This window comes from Mirounga angustirostris, unplaced genomic scaffold (assembly GCF_029215605.1).
Source record: "Mirounga angustirostris isolate CCGP_5_RB_7025 unplaced genomic scaffold, mMirAng1.0.hap1 SCAF_13, whole genome shotgun sequence".
In the NCBI taxonomy this organism is placed as follows: Eukaryota; Metazoa; Chordata; class Mammalia; order Carnivora; family Phocidae; genus Mirounga; species Mirounga angustirostris.
Genome location: NW_026991721.1, coordinates 85,616,784 through 85,639,945, shown reverse-complemented (window position 1 = coordinate 85,639,945; position 23,162 = coordinate 85,616,784). Strand labels below are relative to the sequence as shown.

Below are 23,162 nucleotides of genomic sequence, written 5' to 3'. Positions count from 1 at the left end.
GTAGTTTTCAGTTTAATAATTAACAATAAAATACTCGGTTTGAGATCAGTTCAACAGTACAAAAGATTTTGGGCTTAACCTTATAAAACTGCCAATTTTGAGCTTGTTTAACCTATAAAACTAACAATTTCATATGGTTCACCTAATACATATCTCAGAACTCTCAGCAGTACATTAATTATCTTCAATAATAAATGCCGCTTTGATTCATGCCAGAGAATTCCCACAATCTTCAGCCAGAAAAGGATGCACCATGGAATGGGGTGGGCTTGGAGTTGTTTATTGAAGAGTTCTGAATATATTTGGCAGGAATTCAAAACCTGGGCTTTGCATATTAATCAATGGTTGCATTTGTGATTATTCAGAAAGGAAAACTAAACAAAACATTCAGTTTTTAAAGACTGTGAAATGATAAACACCTTCAGTTTCTCTGAGTTATAACTAAAATTCACCCAAAAGTCAAAAATGCACTGTCAAATATCATGCAGTAATAAAAGAACTAAAGACATTCATTTAAAGAACATTTGCAAAGACTTATTTCTTTTATTCAAACTGTAGGGTTTTTATAGCTCAACTGGGTAAAAGGAACCAGTCTAAGTACCAAACAGAGTGGACAACTATTAATAAAGGAGAATAAACAAAATACACACCTCCTCCAAAATTACCTCTTCCTCAAGATTATTCAGGAGGAAATAATCCAGCTGTTTTAATCAATCCTCGTTCCTCTTTAGAAAGTAGGCAACAGACGGGGGAAATGGTCCAGTACAAAGGGTACTTTTGAAAAGTCTAAGAAAAATGTACCAATGGTCTCACTTTTATCTTAAAAAAAGAAAGGAGAGAAGAGAAAGAGAGAATAGAAAAGAAAGAAGAAAATTCATATTAACATCTAATAAATAATAAAGCAGGTAATAAAGATAGGATAATAAAACAGAAAAATTCAGGGCATTTTCAAGGAAAAACAAGTGTTTCTATTTGTCCAGAGAATGACAGTATCATTCATTCAAAAAAAAATATTACTAAGAATTTATTATGCCAGGCACAGGGGATGAAACAGTAAACAGAAGCGACAAAGTCCCTATATTCAAGGAGCTTATAATCTAATGGAAAAGAAAGATAATAATGATACAAATTACATTTGCAAGTACTATGGAGAAAATTAAAGCCCTGTAAAAAAGGCAGAGAGGAAGGAAGGGCTATTATTAACTCTAAGAGAGTGAGTAAAGGCAGCACTTAACTGTAACATTTGAAGAGACCAGAAGGAAGGAGCAGAGCAAGCTTTGCAGATCATGCACTCCCCAGGAGAAGAGAACATAAATACAAAGGCCCTGAAGTGGTAGAATACTTGGCATATTTGAGAAAGAGTGAGGAGGCCATATAACTGGAGCAAAATGATGTATAACAAATGCAAGGATTCTGACCTGAGTGACTGGAATGAAGTTAGTATTATTAACATAAACCATCAAGTTAAAAGGAAGTAACTCATTTCTGGGAGGAGGAAAGCTGAAATTTAGTGAACCTCCATAGGTCACAGTTTCTATAGGATCTTCCAGTGGGGAATGAATTCTTACAGAGCTAGAGATATGGACATGGAAGTCATCTGTATAGAGATGACAGTCCGATCTGCAGGAACAGTAAAGAAGTGGGAAGAAACAAGCATAAATAAACAAAATACAGACCCCCTGTATATGCCTGCATTTAGCAGGTGGGAAGAAGAAAGGCAGAGGAAAAGAGCCAGCCAACCCTTCAGGAGTGATTGTGGCTGCGATTACATGTATGTGAGAAAGTATGCGTATGTGGGAGAGAGCACACATGTGCACACACGAGCCAAACACACACGTGTCTGTTTATGAGAAAGGAAAAGGGGAGGGCATGTGCTGAGGCACACATACATGTTAACAACATTGAGCATTAACTTGTTATCTTCCTTTGTAAAATTTTTGATATGTTGGAAATTCAGCATTTATAACTTGTTTTAATTTTCAGGGCTCTGGTTGTTAGCATCTATGAGCATTTTGACCAAGGACCATAGATTCTATTTTGTCAGTAACAACTTCTTTACTACATACAACATGACCTGTTTTAGCCATTAGCCTTGAACATGCTGATTTTAATGGTAAAAAAAAAAAAAAAAAAAAAAAAAACTCAAGTGAGAAACTGTTCCCCAAAAAAAATCCTTGAGAATTAACAGGATCCATTCTGAGATTACTATATAATCAATACTAAAAATAAAATACACAATAAAACACTAAGAAGTATGATGTAAGGTGGTTTTAGTTAAAATATTCAGAACTGGGGGTGCCTGGGTGTCTCAGTTGGTTGAGCGACTGCCTTCGGCTCAGGTCATGATCCTGGAGTCCCGGGATCGAGTTCCGCATCCGGCTCCCTGCTCGGCGGGGAGCCTGCTTCTCCCTCTGACCCTGCCCCCTCTCATGTGCTCTCTCATTCTCTCTCAAATAAAAAAAAAAAAAAATCTTTAAAAAAAAAAAAATCAGAACTGGTTAAAGATTATCTCTTCAGGTTTTTTACCTTATCTTTTTAAGAACCTAACTTTTCACTAAATTATTTCACTGCTAAATAGTTGCAAATAAGTATTTCACTTAATAATTAAGAAAAACTATAGCTTTTATTAGATTTTTTATAATGCTTATATTATAGCTATTTAGTTAGAAATTTATGAAGAGTAATAAGTAAATTATAAATCACAAAAGGATAGGGTACTACTGTAGGGTTTGTTGTTTTAATTTTAAAATGATTTAGAACAGATCAATTATTAGTAAGGAGAGTGAATCAGTAATCAAAAACCTCCCAACAAATAAAAATCTAGGATCAGACAGCTTCACTAGTGCATTCTACCAAACGTTTAAAGTAGAACTAATACAAACCCTTCTTAAACTCTTCCAAAAAATAAGAGGAAACACTTTCATACTGATTATACAAGGCCAGCATTACCTGGCGGACAAGGACACTACAAGGAAAGTAAATTACAGGGGCACCTGGATGGCTCAGTCGGTTAATCATCTTTTCAGCTCAGGTCATGATCTCAGGGTCATGAGATCGAGCCCTGCCTCAGGCTCCTCACTCAGTGTGGAGTCCGCTTGAGATTCTCTGTCTCCTTCTCCCTTTGCCCCTTCCCCACAAACACACTCTAAAATAAATAAATAAATAAATAATAAATAAATAAATAAATAAATAAATAAAATCTTTAAAAAGTAAGTTATGGGACAACATCCCTGATGAATATAGATGCAAAATCCTCAACCATATTTAGCAAACTGAATCCAACTGTACATTAGAAGGATCATACACCATGGTCAAATGTGATTCATACAGGGATCAAAGGATGGTTCAACAGCCACAAATCAATCAACATGATACACCACATTAACAAAATGAAGGATAAAAATCATATGAGCATCTCAATAGATGCAGAAAAAGCATCTGACAAAATTCAATATCGATTTATGATAAAAATTCTCAATCTGGATGATATACAGGGAATGTACCTCAACATAAGGGCCATATATGACAAGCCCACAGCTAATATCATACTCAATGATGAAAAGCTAAAAGCTTTTTCTCTAAGATCAGGAACAAGACAAGGATGCCCACTCTCATTGTGTCTGTTCAAAATAGTACTGGAAATCCTACCGGGAGCAATTAAGCAAGAAAAAGAAATAAAAGGCCTCCAAATCAGAAAGGAAGAAGTAAAACTGTAACTATTTCTAGATGACATATTATATACAAAACCCTAAAGACTCCAACAAAACACTGTCTGTCAGAACTAATAAACAAATTCAGTAAAGTTTCAGAATACAAAATCATTAAAACAGTTGCGTTTCCACACACTAACAGCAAGCCAGATTATTGAGTATCTTTTCTTTTTTTTATTATTTATGTTAATCACCATACATTACATCATTAGTTTTTGATGTAGTGTTCCATGATTGTTTGCGTTTAACACCCAGTCCTCCATTCAGTACGTGCCCTCTTTAATACCCATCACCAGGCTAACCCATCCCCCTACCCCCCTCCCCTCTAGAACCCTCAGTTTGTTTCTCAGAGACCATAGTCTCTCATGGTTCATCTCCCTCTCCGATTTCCCTCCCTTCATTCTTCCCTTCCTGCTGTGTTTTCAATGGGATGCTAGCACCTCTAGGGATTCATTGATCTGATAGAGGTGTGGGGCTTGTCTTTGCTGAGGCTATTTTCCATCTCTGCAGAGAAGTTAACTTGCAGAAAACTAATAGTACAAATAATTCCCATCCATAGAAATGCAAATGGTGTCTAGTGGAACTAAACAGTTTTGCCAGTTTTTGCATCCATTTGCATCTATTTTAGCATGATTAATCTCTAACAGTAAGGCACTCTGAATTCTCCTTTGAACCAAATCTCCTTTGAATCAAGTTGTAACACTTGACTGGTTCCTTCATTAATTAATGAGTTAAATAAATATCCTTGGCATGTGTTCATTTTATATTTGTATGAAAGTCATGATTATATCCTCTTTAAACTTTATCTTTCAATAAGATGAATACAAGATTATTTTTATCCTTTCTCAAAAACTCACAGTTTTTGAGGTTATACATCCATAACTAACTAGAATGAGATTAAGTATTAAAACATAGATATGAACAACATATTATAATAAGTAAAACAGAACCATTTGGTTCTATTTTTATTTTTATTTTATTTTATTTTTCTATCTGAAAGGTTTCAGAAAGCCTTACATCTTAAGTTACAATTACATAAGGCAGGGGCCAAAACTTGGGCCAACCCAGTCCAATGCCTGTTCTTGTATAGCCCATAAGCTAACATTTTTAAGTGTTTGGGGGGAAAAATATCAAAAGAAGGATGATTATCTAATAGCATGTGAAAATTACATAAAATTCAAATATGTGTCCATAAATAAAGTGTTACTGGAACACAGCCATGCTCATTTATGTATTATCTATGGCTACTTTCACGTTACAATGACAGAGCTGAGTAGCTATGAAAGAGACCTTATGAGGCACTCTCATCAATTCATACTGCTGCTCAGCACACCATAAACTGCACTATGGAGTTACAAGTCCACAGCACTGCAAGTTCCACATGTATCACCATACCACGTGCTTAAAATTACCAATTTGTACACAACATGTAAAAAATAAGCCAAGAAGAGATAAGTGGACTATGAATGTCATGTTTTTAAGGCACAGGAGAATGTGGGTTTCGTTATCAAATAAGATGGCAAAATACTGTGTTTATTATGTGCTGACACTACAGCTGTGCTGAAAGAAAGAATATACATCAAACATTACCAAACTATGCACTCATCACAGTATTCTCAACTCACAGGAAAACAACAACCTGAAAAGTTAGAAAACTCTAATACAGAGTAAATAAGCCATCACACAGAATTTCTTCACAAAAATAAAAACAAGACTGCATCCAAAGTAAATTCCCAAGTAGATCATTTGTTAGCAGAGCAAGGAAAGCCACTGACTAATGGTGAATCAATTAAATCATGTATGACTATAGCAAAGAAATCCAGAGAAAACAAACTGATTTAAGCCTAATAGTCTTTCAGTAAGTACAGGCTTGAAGACTTGAGGGCATTGAAAGCAAAATCAAGAGTCAATTTAAAAATGAGGCAGGGCGCCTGGGTGGCTCAGTCGGTTAAGCGACTGCCTTCGGCTCAGGTCATGATCCCAGGGTCCTGGGATCGAGTCCTGCATCGGGCTCCCTGCTCTGCGTGGAGCCTGCTTCTCCCTCTCCCACTCCCCCTGCTTGTGTTCCCTCTCTCGCTGTGTCTCTCTCTGTCAAATAAATAAATAAAATCTTTATTAAAAAAAATAAAAAAAATAAAAATGAGGCAAATGATTTCAAGTGGTTTTCCTTAACTCTGGATGAGTCAACAAATGTGACCAATACTGCTTCGTTGCTGAGGAGTCAACGCTGAGTTTAAAGTGGCTGAAGAATTAGCCCCTATGTATAGTCTGCCTAGGACAACTACAGCTGACAATATTCTGAAATAAATTCAACAAACATTAACTCAGTACAACCTGAAGTGGAATCTACTAAGATACTTTATACCAATTTTGGTAAAAAATATGGGTGAAACAGAAGAAGTTCAGTTGGACCTATCTTTAACCTCAGTTACTGAATGCTAAATAGCTTTCATCATTAGTTTTTGCTGCAGATTTGATGCTATTTCTTAATGAACTTAACCTAAAATTGAAAAGCAAAACATAGCTTATCATACTGTGATAAATGTTAGAATCACAATCATGAGCTGTCATACATATTTTCCAAGCTATCAAACATTAAAACAGGAGATCTCCATTACCACAAAAATTTGCAGTGAACATATTTTCTGAACTAAAACTACAGTTCCAGCAAGGTTTTTCAGATCATCAGTACAGAGGAAATTTCCACACTGCAAAATCCATTTAACTTTGCAACTGAGAAGCTTCAACCTCACCTTTAATTGGATGTTTGTAATATAATGTTATGCTAAAAGGTAAATATCAAGAGAAGAATCTAATAGAATTCTATAAATGCCTTCCAAGAGACAAACAGACTCAATTAAAATCACACGCTCATGAACTGGTGTCCATATTTGGCAATACCTGAGTGAAAAGGCACTTTCAAAAATGAAATATGTAAAATCTCATTACAGATCATCAGTGACATGAATATTTGCATTCAATTTTGATGATAAGAAACATTAACTTAACTACAATTAAGTAAAATCTTATTCTTCACAAAAGGAATTTCACCGTTCTTACTGACAGACCCAAACTGCAAAAAGTTATAATGGATTAAATGTGTATCTCAAACTGTCGTGTGGAAAACTACACTGCATAGGATTTTTCTACCCAACCCCCAACAAAAACTGCTTTTCCAGCATTTTAGTAAATGTAACTCCATTCTTCAGGTTGAACACGCCAACAAACTAAAATTCATCTTTGACACCTCTTTAGCTCACTCTGTAACATCCCATTCATCAGCAAAAACAGTAGGCTATATCTGTAGAACTCTCTCCAGAATCTAAGCATTTTTCACCATATCCACCATTCCAGTTCAAGCTACCATTACTGTTCATCTATTATAATAACCTTCTAACTGGTCTTACTTCTTCTTTTGCCCCTCTTTTTAGCCTATTCACAGAAACCAGAAACTTCCTTTAAAATTTTAAGCCACATCATGTCACTTCTCAGCCAAAAATCCTCCAATGGTTTCCCATTTCACTCAGTATAAGAAACCAAAGTCTTTATAATGGACCACAAAAAACTACATGATCTGCTCTCCATCCACCCAAACCACTCTCTGACCTCATCTCCTTCTACTTTTCCCCTGGCTTGTTCAATTTCAGCCACATGTCCTACTTGTGTTTCTTTCAGCTTACTTTTTAATGGTGCGCCACAGCCTTTAACTTGTTCTTCCAATGCCTAAAATGATGTTTCCAGATAAGCATACTACTCACTCCTTCACATCCTTCTGCTCAAATTTTACCTTCTCCCAGAGGCCTTCTGTGGCCCCTCTATCATAAAGCTAGCAACCATCCTTTTCCACGCTATCCTACCACTCTGTAACCCCACTGTGCATTAATTTTCTACAATAGCACCAACCATCATTTGACATATTATATATTTAATTATTTCCTTCTCCACCTAACCCATTAAAATATAAGCTGCACGAAGGCAGAAAATTTGTGTGTTTTGTTCAGGGCTCTGCCCACAGAGTTTAAAACATTGCTTAGAATAGATTATTTGCTCAATAGATATTTCCTGAATAAATTAACGAAGCAACATAAAAAAAGTTTATGAGGATTCACCAGTTCCTTCTCTTATATAAGTAAAATGTACACATATACATATGCATAAAACTGATTTACCATTGTGCTAAGTGTTTCTTCCCAATCAGGCCGCTCTCGAGGGTGAACATTTCTATGTAGTTCTGGAACAAAATCATCCTCTTCAGAATGTACTGAGGACTTCATCTTCCTAGATATAAAAACATGAGAGACTATGGTAAGAACTCCCAATTCTATGAAAACCTTCCAATGACTGTAATTCAAAAAATAGAAAATTATGTCAGATTTGAAGTTTAATTAAGAGCTTTAGTGGTTAGTATTGATTCCCCATTTGTACTCTGGCTTTCAGAGATCTTTCCTATGTACCCAACACCCGCTTTTATTCCAAAAGATAAATGTAAAGTTAATAATTACATAATCTTCATGGTCTGTGGTAATTATTATATAAGACTGATTTTATCTGTTTAACACAGTAGGAACCTGGAAAAGATTTGCAACAGCCACCAAAATTAATGGAACTGTGCTAAGCATTAGTAAAATTCCAGGATTAGTAAAATTCCAGGATATGGTACCAATTTATGTAGCAGTGTATTGAACTAGCGCTCTTGAGAACAACAATGAATGCTAAACAAAACATATGAAACATCTTGTCTAAAGGCACAGGAAAGCAATCAATACAAGTAGGAGTTCTGGGGCTACATTCTCTGAGATCCCATGAAGCAAATTCCACATTTAATTATTACTTTCATATAAGAGATTTTCTAAATCAATAATGGGAAATAAAGCCCAAGCATAATATTGTAGTCTTACTGGACTAAGCTGGCAGAGGTTGGAAGTCACAGTTGCCAAAGCAGATGGGGCTTCAGGGTGAAAAATGACCCCTAAAAATACATGTAGCAAAGAACCCATAAACATGGAAATTCCCCCTGAAACCATCAACTAATTCCAAAGCCTACAAGTACGTAGGACAAGGTGCTGAGAAACCTATACAAAAACAGTTGATAGGCAACTAAAGAGCCAACAGGATATTTCAGCAGTCCAGTCATGCTGTAGAGATGGAGGTCGGCAAGCAAGCACTGTCAAGATGGAGGAGCACTGAAAAAAGAAAAGATACCCTGGGCTCTTGTAACTCCAGAAGAGCCAAGCCTTAGGAGTAAGGACAAACTAGCAATAGAGGAACTCTAACAAATCCTAAAACCAAGACTTTATAGCATTAGAAGTGCCAGGAAAAAAATAATAACTCTCTTCAGAGGAAAATAATATTCTACAGATCCTCTGCAAATATTTTATCCAATCTAGTATCCAATAAACATTACAAGGCATGCTTTAAAAAAAAAATAAAAATAAATTTTAAAAAACAGAAACAAATGAGCAAAAATTGGGGGGCAAGTCAAAACAGAGACTCACATTTGATTCAGACTTTACAATTATCAGAAAGGGACTTTAAAATGCTTATGATGAAGTTCTGCCTTCTGCTTATGATGTAGTGAAAGCTGTAAAAAGCACTACTCCCAGCCAAACAAGACAAAAAGAAAGACAGCCTAAGAAATCATAACTTTTCTTGAATCCATCAGAAAACTGAGGCAACCAGACAGTCTAAACTCTAAAGAAAGACAGGAATCTCCACGATGAGCTGGTTCACAAGGAATTAATGCTTAGAGCAAAGCAGGAACAAGGAGAGACAAGCTGGTAAGAAGAAATCAGTTAAATTCTCACCAAGTTTTATCAAGTTTTTAATCAAACACTAAAAACATTTATGATTAATTTGTTCAATAAAAAATTTTTTAAACTAGATGAAAAGATTAAGAATTTTAAGAGACAACTGGAATCTGAAAAACAATCAAACGCTCATCCTAAAATTGAAAAATGCAGCATCTGAAATTAGTAACTCATTGGATGGGTTTAATAGAACAACTGACATGGCTAAAGAGAGAATTAGTGAACTAGAAGACAGCTCAGTAGAAAATATCGACCCTGGAGCACACAAAGAAAAAAGAGAAATACACAAAACATGAGACTTGGTTAAGAAGGTCTCAGATATGTCTAAATTAGCAAATCAGAGACAAGGAAGATAATGCAACAGAAAACAAGACAACAGCAATATCTGAAAAATAATGGCTAAAAAGTTTCCAAAACTTCTAGAAGTCATCAAAATAGAGATTCAAGAAGTCCCACATACATCAAGCAGGATAAAAAAAAAATTAGGTATATCTTACTCACAACTTAACTAAAATACTCAAAATCTACTTAAAAAACAAGAAATTCTTAAAAGCAGCCAGAGAATAAAAGACAAGTTGACTTCAAAGACGCAACAATAACAATGTAGGAGGACATTTCAATGGAAATGAAAAGATAATGGAGTAAACCTTCAGCATAGTAAGAAGAAAAAATACTGCCAACCTAGAATCTTCTAAAATCATTCATTAAAAGTCATCCACTAGGGGCACTGGGGTGGCTCAGTCGTTAAGTATCTGCCTTCAGCTCAGGTCATCATCCCTGGGTTCTGGGATCAAGCCTTGCATTGGGCTCCCTGCTCAGCAGAAAGCCTGCTTCTCCCTCTCCCACTCCCCCTGCTTATGTTCCCTCTCTCGCTGTGTCTCTCTGTGTCAAATAAATAATTAAATCTCAAAAAAAAAAACAAGTCATCCATTAAAAAAGCAGGGAAAATGGGGTGTATGGGTGGCTCAGTTGGCTAAGTGTCTGACTCTTGATATTAGCTCAGTCTTGATCTCAGGGTCAGGAGTTCAGGTCCCGCACTGGGCTCCACACACTTGGCATGGAGCCTACTTAATTAAAAAAAAAAAAAAGTAGGGAAAATAAGTTATTTTCAAACAAAAGCTGAAAAAATTTGCCACCAAGAGACCTACAATAAAAGAAATAGTAGAATTCTTTTGACTGAAGGAAACTGATCCCAAAACTACAGAAATTCATGAAAAGCACACTGAAGGAAAAAGTGAGAAAATGTAAGTAAATAATGGTTTAAAAACTGACATAAAAATAAAAATAATATCCTGTAAGTTTTATAACAGACATAAAAAAGCACAAAGGGTAGGACATATGCAGTCAATTAATATAGTAGTTCTCTATTGGTGGGAAATGAAATAAGCACTATTTTCAAAAAGAATACAGTAAGTCAGATATATGTTGCAATTTTACAGTAACTACTAGAATAAAAGTAAATAACTGTATAACTAAAAAGCTGATAGAGGAGAAAATCTTTTAAAACAAAACATGCTTGATTAACCCAGAAGACAGCAGAGAAAGGAAGAATAAAGGTACAAAGAATGAACAAGACAAATTAAAAAATAAGTATGAAGGTGGTAGAATTCATTCAAATATATTATTAATAATTATAAAAAAGGACCAGACTAGTTAGCAAACATGTGGAGCAACTGGAACCTTCATTCATTGCAGGTAGGAATTTAAATGGTACAGCCACAGTAGAAAATAGTTTGGCAGTTTCTCAAAATATTAAATAGAGAAATACCATATAATTCTGCAGTTCCATTCCTAACTATTTAACCAAGAAAAATAAAAACATATGTCCACCATGAATTTATACATGAATATTCATACCAGTATTATTTATAATATCCAAAAAGTAGAAACAACCAAAATGCTTATCACCTGAAGAATGGACAAACAAAATGTACCAAAAATCTACACAATAAAAATATTATTCAACCATAAAAACAGAAAGAATGAAATGCTGATTCATCCTACCACAAGAATGAATAGTTAAAACATGCTACATGAAAGTCAGACACAAAAGACTATATATTTTATTACTGCATATATACAAAATGTCCAAAAAGAGTCAAATTCACAGGGGGACAAAAAGTATATTCGGTGGTTGCCAGGAGTTGGGAAGAGGAAGACATGGAAAATTATCACAGGCATACCTCATTTCATTGCTCTTCACTTTATTATACTTCACAGATACTGCATTTTTTACAAATTGAAGGTTTGTTGTAACCCCGTGTTGAGAAGTCTATCAGCACCATTTTTCCAACAGCATTTGCTCACTTCATGTCTTTGTTACATTTTAGTAATTCCCAGTATTCAAACTTTTTCATTGCTATTGTATTTGTTATGGCAATCTGTAATCTGTTATCTCTGATTTTATCATTATAATTGTTTTAGGGTGCCACTATGGCTACATAAGATACCAAACCTAATAAATGCATTTTTCTGATCCCCCCCCACCAACTGGCCATTGTGTTCTGACTGCTCCAACAACCAGCCATTCCCCCCATCTCTCTCCCTCTCTTCATACCTCCCTATTCTGAGACAAAACAATATACATATTAGGCCAACTAATAACTCTAAAATAGTCTCTAAGTATTCAAGTGAAAGAAGAGTCAAATGTCTCTCACTTTATTTTTATAATTTTTTTTTTTAGAAGAGGAGAGTAGGGGGAGGGTCAGAGGAAAAGGGAGAGAGAGAATCTTAAGCAGGCTCCACACCCAGCACAGAACCAGATGTGGGACTCGATCTCACAACCCTGAGATCATGAACTGAGCCAAAATCAAGAGTCAGATACTTAACCATCTGAGCCACCCAAGCACCCCTTTTCTTCCTCAAATGCCTCTCACTTTATTTCCAAAGCTAGACATTATTAAGTTTAGTGGGGAAGTTGTGTCAAAAGCCAAGATAAGCCAAAAGCTAGGTCTCTTATGCCAAATAGCCAAGTTATGAATGCAAAGGAAAAATTCTTGCATTTCCTATTCAAGCAAACACATGGATGATAAAAAAGCAAAACAGCCTTATCACTCATAGGGAGAATATTTTAGTGGTCTGGATAGAAGATCAAACCAGCCACAACATTCCCTTAAAGTCAAAGCCTAACCCAGAGCAAGGCCCTAACTCCCTTCCATTCTGCGAAGGCTGAGAGAGATGAGGAAGCTACAGAAGAGGTTGAAACTAGCAGAAGTTAATTCATGAAGTTTAAGGAAAGCAGCCAGCTGTCTCCGTAACAGTGCAAAGTGAAGGAGCAAGTGCTGATGCAGAAGCTGTAGCAAGTTATCCAGTAGATTTAGCTAGGATAATTAATGACGGTAGCTACACTAAACAATAGATTTTCAATATAGACAAAACAGCCTTAAATTAGAAGATGCCATCTAGAATTTCAACAGAGGTCAACACCTGGCTTCAAAGATTTAAAGGACAGGCTGGCTCTCTTGTTAGGAGCTAATGCAGGTAACTTTAAGTTGAAACCAGTGCTCATTTACCATTCTGTAAATGCTAAGAGCCTTAGGAATTATACTAAATCTACTCTGCCTGGAAAGGATTCAACATTCTAGATGCCATTAAGAACGTTCATCTGATTGACTGGAAGAGGCCAAAATATCAACATAAACAGGAGACTGAAAGAAGTTTATTCTAACCCTCCTGGATGACTTTGAGGGGTTCAAGACTGGAGTAAGTAACTACAGATGTGGTGGAAAGAACAAGAAAACTAGAATTAGAACTAGAACCTAAAGACTGAACTGCTGCAATCTCATTATAAAACTTGCATGGATAAGGAGTTGCTTTTATGGATGAGCAAAGAAAGTGGTTTCTTGAGATGGGATCTACTCCTGGTGAAGATTCTGTTAACATTGTTGAAATGACAACAGAAGATTTTGAATATCACATAAACTTAGTTGATAAGGCAGCGGCAGGACTTGAGAGGACTAACTCCAATTCTGAAAGACGTTCTACTGTGGTTAAAATGCTATCAAATAGCATCACATGCAACAGCGAAACCACTCATGAAAGGAAGAGAACATAATCTAGACAATGAAGTAGGTCTCAACAAATATAAAGAACTTAACATGAATGAAGTGTTTTGTGACCAGTACAGAATTACACTAAAAATCAATTACTGGAAGGTAACTAGAAATTCTCCCAAATATACGGAAATAACAAAACACAGTTCTGAGTAATTCATGAATTGAATACATGAAATCACAATGAAAATGAGAAAATATTTTTATCTAAATGATAATAAAAATACAACAGATTAAAACGTGTGGTATACAACTAAAACAGAGCAAATTCCAGACCTCTAAATGCATGTTACTGGAAATAAGGCAAGTCGAAAACAAATGTTCTAAGCTTCTATTACAAAAAGCTAGAAAAAGAATAGCACATTGTTCCAAGAAAGTAGAAAGAAGAAAAAAAATGTTTAAATAAAAAATCAGTGAAATAGAAAGCTGACTCTTCGAAAGATTAATAAAATAGACAACACCTAGGAAGTTTCAACAAGAAAAAAAAACAGAACACAAAATGTAAACAATGAAAAGAGAGTTATAACTAAAAAGCCTATAGACAAAAAGATTCTGAGGACATTACAAACAACTTTATTCCAATATATTTGTGAATTTCACTGAAATGGACAAATTCCCTGAAGAACACAACCAAAACTGAAACAAGAAACCAAATAATTTTGAAAAGTCCTATAGCTTTAAAGAAGCTGAATCTGTGAGAAAACTCCAGGCCCAAATGGATTCATTGGTGAATTCTTTCCAACATTCAAGGAATAAATTATAGCAATATTATATTCCTCCAGAGTATAAAAATAAAAGGAAGACCCCTTTTCAACCTGTTCCATGAGGTAGGACAGTCTTCATAACAAAAGCTAATAAAGACATTAATAGAAAAGAAAACTGTAGGTCAATATCATTAACATAGCTACAGAACTTCTAAACAAAGTAGTAACAAATCAAACCCACTGGTTTACAAAAGGATATATATATACACACCATGTCCAAGTAAGTTTTAGTCCAAAATGCAAACTGCTTTAACATTCTAAAATCAATTGCTATAACTGACCATATGATTAAAATAAAGGAATAAAAACATTATGTCATTTTAATAGGTAAAATTTAATAACTTGTCATAATTTTTCTAAATATAGATACATGAAGGTTATTAAAACACACACACAGATAACATCATAGTTAATGGTGAAATACTGATGCTTTCCTAATGACAAGCATGGTCAATAAGGTCAGAACAAGATAAGAATGTCTTCTCTACAACATTGCACTTGATGTATTAGTTTTTTTAAAAAAGAAATAAAAGGTATAAAAATTAGAAGGGAAGGGGCCTGGGTGGCTCAGTCGGTTAAGCATCCGACTCGATGTCACCTTTGGTCTTGATCTCAGGGTTGTGAGTTGAAGCCCTGCTTTGGGCTCCATGCTGGGCGTGGAGCCTAACTTATAAACAAACAAACAAACAAACAAATAAATAAATAAATAAAGGGAAAATAGAACTGTCATCACTTGAAGATGACACAATGTGTTAAGATACTCAGCAAAATCACAGGAAATAAGGTCAAATGCAAAAATCAAATATTTATACATACTGTTACCATACACTTAATAATGGAGGGGAAAGCCAAATACAATAGGTAAGTAATCTGCACTATTTTCCATATAAAACTACACAGAAAGGAAAAAGAATTATTGCTGCCATTTGCAAGAAATGGATGGATCCCATAAGTGTTGAGAAACAGAAGCCTGACAAAAGTATATGCTAATCTCAATAAATAAGTGTATCAAATCATCACGTTGAACATCTTAAGCAATATTATATGACAATTATAGCTCTATAAAGCTGGGAGGGAAAGAGTACATGTATAATTTTATTTACATGAAGTTCAAAGACAGGTAAAACAAATCTACTGTGACAGAAGTCAGAATAATGGTTACCTTTGGAACAGGTATTGACTAGGAGGGGGAAGGGTCTTGTGGCATGCTAAAGTTAATTTATATCTTAATTGGGTTGTGTTTACATGGATATACACATTTATACAAATTCTTTAAGCTATACACTCATGATTTGTGGATTTTATTATATGTAAGTTATACCTTAATAAAAGTGTAAAATAAAAAGTTTATCAGTAAATATTACATATTTTAAAAGGTTTAAAAATTATGTTTATATTATATACATTTTATCATATAACACTGAATCAAATCCATAAAAACTTATCTATTCGTTTAATTGATCCTTTTTTTCCATGCTTTTTAAATTATGGGCAAATTTTACCCAGTGATTCATTATAGTTTCAAATCTAACAGAAAAGACAGAGTGCTAAGATTACCAACCATAAAACTTAAAGAATCTAATGCTTTATTTACAAGAGTTTTCTGTAAAACATCAGATTTGAACCTGCATATTTTCAAGCAAAAGGAAGGAGAAAAAAACACTTTCCTCAAATTGTGTGAACCAGCCTTACCATCTCCCTCATTTAAAAAGTATTTAAATCTCTGAAACATATTCACTTTATCTTTGTATGAATCTTGTTCATAGCTTATGAAAAATTGTTCTTGACAGTGTTAAATTCCACAGAGAAGTCCAAGTGACACATTGCCTGAGAAGTGTTACCTAAGGTACTGTTTACACTCAGGCGTATCTTTTCTTGATCCCTGGAGTAAACTCCAAGCAGTAATAGAATTTTACCTTTCTCCTTTTATTCCCTTAATCTTTGTTTTTGTTTATTGTTGGTTCTTTGCTAAGTTTGGTTCTGGTTCTGTGACACTTATGGCCAATAAGCTGTTCCCCAATGGTATGGGAAATGATTAGGAAGTCATTTTATGGTCTGAGCCTGTGGTGATATTTGACAAATAAGAGATAGGCATCTACACTCTATCACAGACAAGAGAGAATTGGGTTTGTTACTCAATTTATATCTGTTTGTGAAAGAATATGACTCAATTCCACTACAAAGAAGAGCTTTCAGTAGGTAATGAGTTTGGGTTCTGTTTATTTTACCCATGGCTGAAGTTGTAAAACTGAAGATGCAAGGTGTTAGTTATGTCTGTAACTAATAGTCATTAACTGTCATCATAAGGAGTAATATATTTTCCTACCTTCAGAGAATATTAATAAATGAGATTATAAAGCTACTTAAAATATAGGAACTCTGTTCTGGTTGCTTTATATACACTATTAAATGCTTACATAAACCCAATATTCCCAGAATTCCCAGAAAATAAAGAAACTGATGGGGTCAGCTGTTTTGGTGGTGAAAATAGAATAGAGGTTTGCTTGCTCAAGCCAGTGGAATTGAGTTGTAGTCATTTCCAACTGAAAATGCCAGATATGCTGTAATTCTTAATAGGTATTATAATTTTATCAGACAAAAATCTTGCCCAATTCCTACCCATCAAGCTCCCTACCTTATATATTCTTCCAGACTTTATGAATGTATCTATTCATATATAATTTTTTCACATGTATTAAGAATATATCCATAACAAATATGAAAGCAATGTGTAAATATGCTGCTCTTTGTGTAAAAAAATGGAAGAACAGTTTTATTCCTCCATTATCAACCCACTTTTTCCTGAAAAGTATATTTATACACCACTGAGTAATTTTCTAATATTTCCTGGAGTATTCTAATTTCCATATGAGTATATAAAGAGCTTCTCTGCTGTTTTCACAACTGTATGATATTCCACTGTGCAGATATTCCATAATTTAACCAGTCCCTTACCGATAGATTCTTGAATTATTTCCAATCTTTTGGAATTACAAACAATGCTACAGTAAGTTTGTAAATATGTTGTTTCTACATATGTGCAAGTATATCTGAAGAACAAATTCTCCACAATGAAAAAAATCCTTTTGATACATTAGCCCATGTTTCTATTGGGTTGGTCTTTTCCTATCTATTTTTAGTTCTTTATATATTAAAGAGATTAGTCCCTCATCTGTAATATGAGTTCCAAGTATTTTTCCCAGGCTGTATTTGTCCTTGCTTATTTTTTATAATACAGATGTTTTATATTTTATGTAGTTAAATTTCATAACTCTTTCCTTTATGGGTTTTGCATCTTAAATTATAGCTCTAAAAGCCTTCCCATTCCCAAATTATTTTTTTTAATTTTCCCATGTGTTCTTTTAAAATTTTTATGATTTCATTTAATACACTTATATCTTTGATCATTTTGGAATTTATCCTTGCTATGAGGTAGGACTTCAATTTTTTTTTTTTTTATTTTCACTGATGTGTATCCAGTTTCCCCCAAAGTACTTACTGAATAGCACACATTGTCCCTATCGGTTTTTGAGAAGCCATCTTCATCACATCTAAGTCTTCCTATGTGTTTGAGTGTATTTCTAGGCTTTCCATTCTATCCCATTATGCCTTCTGTTCAGCTATCAGCACCACAAGGTTTTAATTATAGAGACTTTATAGTACAGTATCTGGTTGCATTAGTCCTTGCTTCTTTTGGTCTTCCCAAAGTTCCTTGGCAAAGTTATTAAACCAAGATCAACTTATTTCAAGATCAATTTGTCTACGTTTTTAAAAAGCATTCTTATTATCACATGAATTTATAATATACTGACATCTCGATGACACTGAATATTCCCAGCTATGAACAAGGTGTATCTTTTCATTTCTTCCAAACTTCTTTTATGTCCTTCAGTAATGCTTTATATTTTCTTCAAATATGTCTCAGTTCCTTATTAAGTTTATTTTGGTGTTTTATTTTTGTTGTTCTTAAAATTGGCACCTTTTCATCTATTACATCTTCTAACTAGTTACTATCTGATTCACTATTAATAGCGCTGTTCTGCAGATAGGAGCATTGAAATGCATTAACACATATCAGTCACTCCAGATTTGGCAGACTGTTTTCTCCTGGAAGTTTCCACTTTACATCCTGCAGAAGACACTGAAACAAGCCATTCACATCTCTAGAGACCCACTAGACCGGGTAACAGACACCAAGATTCTGCCTCACTGAATGCTCTCTTCAGAGGTTTCCTCTCAAAAGTCATGAAAAAAAGTACCAGTAGACTTCCAATTCAAGACTGCACATATGTTAAGAAACCGACCCTAAGTCTCCGAAAAGTCTCTGAAAGCTAAATAAAAGGAAATAAATCTTCAGCAGAATGATATGGGTGGAATCCGCAGGCCAGAGATCTTGATAAACTTCTGGAAGACAAAAATCAAGTGGGATCTTACTGACTGGTAAACCAAACAAGAAACAGAGAGGCTGAAGGAGGCTACACTCCCACTTCTCTCCACAACAAAAGAGGTATTTGCCCCCAAGGAATTAATAAAAACTGTAAAATTACTCTGTAAAGAAATTAAACCGTCAATTAGAAGGACTAGGGCTCCTAAATGTGGGTGTTTGCACCTACGAGAAGCTATATGCATCATGGGACTACTAAAATTGGAGGCAAAGAAGGGCAGATATCTAGCTTAGTAGTTGAAAGCATAAATTCTGTTCAGTCAGAACAAATAGCACATGTACAGAATGAATAAAGTCACAAAGCTGAAAAACACAATAGCATAAATGTATTATTTACATGTGCCAGTGTATATGCTATATCTATATGTGAAAAACAACACTTTAAAATTATTTTCCTACTCAGATTGAATTTGGAAGATTAAAGAAGATTTTATTAGTGGCCTAAAGAACGAGTACAAGAAATACATCAAAACAAAAAATAAAAATGTAAAGAGAAATATACCATGAGTAAAGGACAGATTAAGGAGACTTGACATGCAAGAAATAGGTTTCACAAGGAGACAATTACTGCAGATAGAGAGGCAACAATTAAATAAATAATAGGTAACAATAAAAAATCTGTCCTAACATGAAGGTCTGAATCTATGGATTCAAAGTCACTGAGCTCCAAGCTGAAGAACTGATGATAAAATACATGTGAACTAAGGATAAAAAGAAAATGTTATAAGCATTCAGACAGAAAGTACAAATTACCTATGAAAGAAAAGGGGGGAAAATGGCATGAGCAATGCAAGTCAGAATACGTCGCTCACAGAACTTATGTCAAACTACTCAAGAAAATATCCACCAGGAAACAAATGAACCAGAAGAGACACATTAAGATGGCAGATGATAAGAAGGAAACAACAGTAAGCACTAAGCAATGATACATATAATTAAATCTGAATAAATGACCAAAAACATTAAAACATATTAGCAAAAAACTAGGGTTTCTGGTAGCGTAAAATCATGGTAAATTTAAGAGTATCCAAAGGGGACTGAGAGAAAGAAGATGGAACAGTATTCTGAAGATCTTAAGAGGAGGGGAGATAGAGAAGAAAAGAGAAGCATGGTAGAAAAAAACAGCACACCTAAGTGGAAGAAATTCTTTGATTTTCAAATAATAAAGAAAATACATATTTCAATATAAGCATGGAAAGGGAAGCCAATCATTAATGGTAAGTAAAAGTGTATCAGATCTTCTAAAATTAAATATCTAGAAAGGTTTTGCTTGTTCTGATTTTAGTCTTGCTAGGCTTTCACTTGATTTTTTTTTTTAAGGGAACTGACTATATCACATTTATAAACAGAGCTTTGTATGTTTCAGAGATCTTCATTTACTAAGTCTGAACATGCAAATGACTGCTTAAGGGAGTTTTAATGTTTAAGTTAAATACAAAGGTGAAGGAAAAAATGGTTTTTAAATGTTTAAATAAATAACCTGATAGCCAGGAACTTTCATATAGTTTTATATAGTTTCTGTACTCTAAGGCCCTTCTTAAACATCAAAAAACTCATACAGATAGATAGAAGAAAGGTTCACCTTGGATTCCATCCCAAAGAGTTTAATTACTGAAATACCAAGAAAGCCTTGTACTAACATGCCTCATGGTTAAGACAGATTTATTTCACAGATTATAAAGACAGCCTAAAGGCTAGACTCCAATACTGCATAAAATTTTCTGAGATTAAGTGATGTTCACATCAGACTTTGAGGATCACAATTAAATTTATTATCTTTGTGACACTGGTAAGATTAAGTTTGGGGAAAATTGTATTTTATGTTGAAAGAATATTTTAAGGGCTAATCTATATTCTAGATCATAAATCCAATGTTACAGAATATCATTTTTTTTTACAATATACACATTTTTTTTGGTAGCAGATATAACAGATTATTAAAGGGTAAAATGCCTATGAAAAGTCACATACTATAAAATAGACCTGGGTTGTGATACTGGTAATATATGTCATTGGGTAATTGTTAATGCTACCTCTCTATCCTTCCAGGCTCATAAAAACTGACTGGGATGGTGGAGGGGCGCCTGGGTGGCTTAGTCGGTTAAGTATCCGACTCTTGATCTCAGCTCAGGTCTTGATCTCAGGGTCGTGAGTTCAAGCTCTGTGTTGGGCTCCACAATGGACATGAAGCCTACTTTAAAAAAAAAAAAAAAAACACTGACTGGGGATCCCAAAAGCATTAATTTCTGCAGACGACAAAAAAACAGTCATGGTATTAAAAGCAGGGAATTGTGAAATAGCTTTACAGCTTCCAGAAAAATTTAGCCAATCAAAATAAATCATTCTAGATTTAAAAGAAAAAAGCAAGAACCTAGAAGAAATATAATACCATATTCCAAGCCATTGTTACCTATTTGGATTTCTGCAGTATCTTCTAACTCACAGTATCATTTCAAATAAGGCAGAAAATTAATAAAGCAACCAACCAACCAATCACGTATATGAACTTTTATTAGTCTTATCATGCTATAAACCAATAAAAACATTGCAAAAAATTAAAGTTTGTTCACCAAGTCATCTAGTTTAACTAAAGTTAGAAGCTTCTCACTTAAAATCACATTATTATGGAGATACAAGCAAAGATCTGATTGAAAGATCTGGGCATCTACAGACTGATTTTAAAAGTACACAGTTCTATGGGCACCTGGGTGGCTCAGTCCGTTGAGCAACAGACCCTTAGTCTTGGCTCAGGTCATGATCTCCAGGTTGTAAGATCAAGCCCGACTTCGGGCTCCGTGCTCATTGCAGACTCTGCTTGGAATTTTCACTCTCCCGTTCTCTCTGCTCCTCTCCCTGCTCATGCTCTAAATTAATTAATTAATTAAAATAAAAGTACACAGTTTTAAAGATGTTGTTCAATTATGCACTATATCATCTCTGTGTTTCAAACTATATGTCACACTTGCCAGTCTATATATCTGTCAATAATACTAGAAAAGACTAAACTAGATTATATGATAGACATTTCTAACCTTAAATGCCAAAGAACCAGGACTTTTCATGACCGAGGGTTAGTAATAATTGCTAGGTGTCCTAGAGGTCATATCTCTAAAAGATCACATTTATTGTATGCATTAGTAGTTTATTTTTGTGTTCATTGTATATACATCACCATTGTGCAAAATCCCTTCATAAGAAGGAATTTCAGAACTAAGATGTCAACTTAAAAGTCTCTTAAAAGCTATTACTTACCAGAGAATAACATTTAGCAACTAAATATTTCACTTTCAAATTCAATTACACCTGGGTTCAAAATTTTGCTCTACCATATACCTACAATGTGGTCTATGTGTGACTTTCTGAGTGACAATCTCCTCATCTGGAAAATGGGAAAAATATTACCTACTCTATAGGATTGATAAGTGACATACTGTACATAATATATTTGGCTTAATACACTACATATGATAACTCCAAAATTAAATTTTTCTTTCTTAAAATAATTTTTTTAAAGATTTTATTTATTTATTCATGAGAGAGAGCGAGAGAGAAGAGGCAAAGGGAGAAGCAGGCTCCCTGAGAAGCAGGAGGCCGACGCAGGACTCGAAACCAGGATCCTGGGATCATGACCTGAGCTGAAGGCAGCCGCATAACCAACTGAGCCACCCAGGCACCCTCTTAAAATAATTAAAACATCTCTGCTTTTCCTTTTCTGCCTCATATTCCTCCTTCTTATTTACAGAAGGGCTCTTCTCATGATCCTTAAGGACTATTCTATTCTAAGGACTATGATAATCTCTAAATGTTCTAGTCAAAGAACTATTTTAACATAGTGATAATGGTAGGTAATAACTTCACTCTATAAATTAGAAATCAGAAAATGAGAGATTTGTGAGTCAGTGGTAGACAAGTTTGAACTATTGCTATGAAGGAGATTGGGCAACTCCCCACAGTGCTAGAATGTTAGAAAAAGTATCCTTTTTTCCAACCAAGTCTAAAAATAAATGCCATTCCAAAAGCTACTGGACAAACATGAATGCCCATCTGTGAGTGCTTCCTCCTAAAGCAGATGATAGCTGGAAGCACCACGAACCTACACTGTACCTACAGTATGGTATGGCTTCATCAGTCATGGTGTCTCAAATGACACAATGCTATTTTCTAAGAATGAATTTAAAACCTAGAATAGAAACCATTCAGAGAAAAAGAACAGTACACAATCTTTTGCCCTCGCTGTGTGTGTGTGTGTGTGTGTAAATGGAAATTAACTAGAATGTAAACAATGACAGTTTGATTTAATGTATATTAGTACAGATTTTAAAGAAACACATTAAGACTTTTCTGTATATTTTCTTAATTACTAAACTGCTTTTACTAAAACAATT

General features: G+C 34.6%; 1 protein-coding gene across 3 annotated transcripts in view; it reads right to left on the bottom strand.

Annotated features, from left to right (window-relative positions):
- The window catches only part of ARHGAP32 (Rho GTPase activating protein 32), a 314,482-nt gene that overhangs the window by 184,697 nt on the left and 106,623 nt on the right, over positions 1 to 23,162 (bottom strand). For all 3 annotated transcript variants that reach the window (XM_064577227.1, XM_064577229.1, XM_064577230.1), the window contains exon 2: positions 7,880 to 7,988. In XM_064577227.1, coding sequence (XP_064433297.1) covers positions 7,880 to 7,984 — 105 coding nt within the window. In that variant the 5' untranslated portion in view covers positions 7,985 to 7,988. The remainder of the gene's footprint in view (positions 1 to 7,879; positions 7,989 to 23,162) is intronic.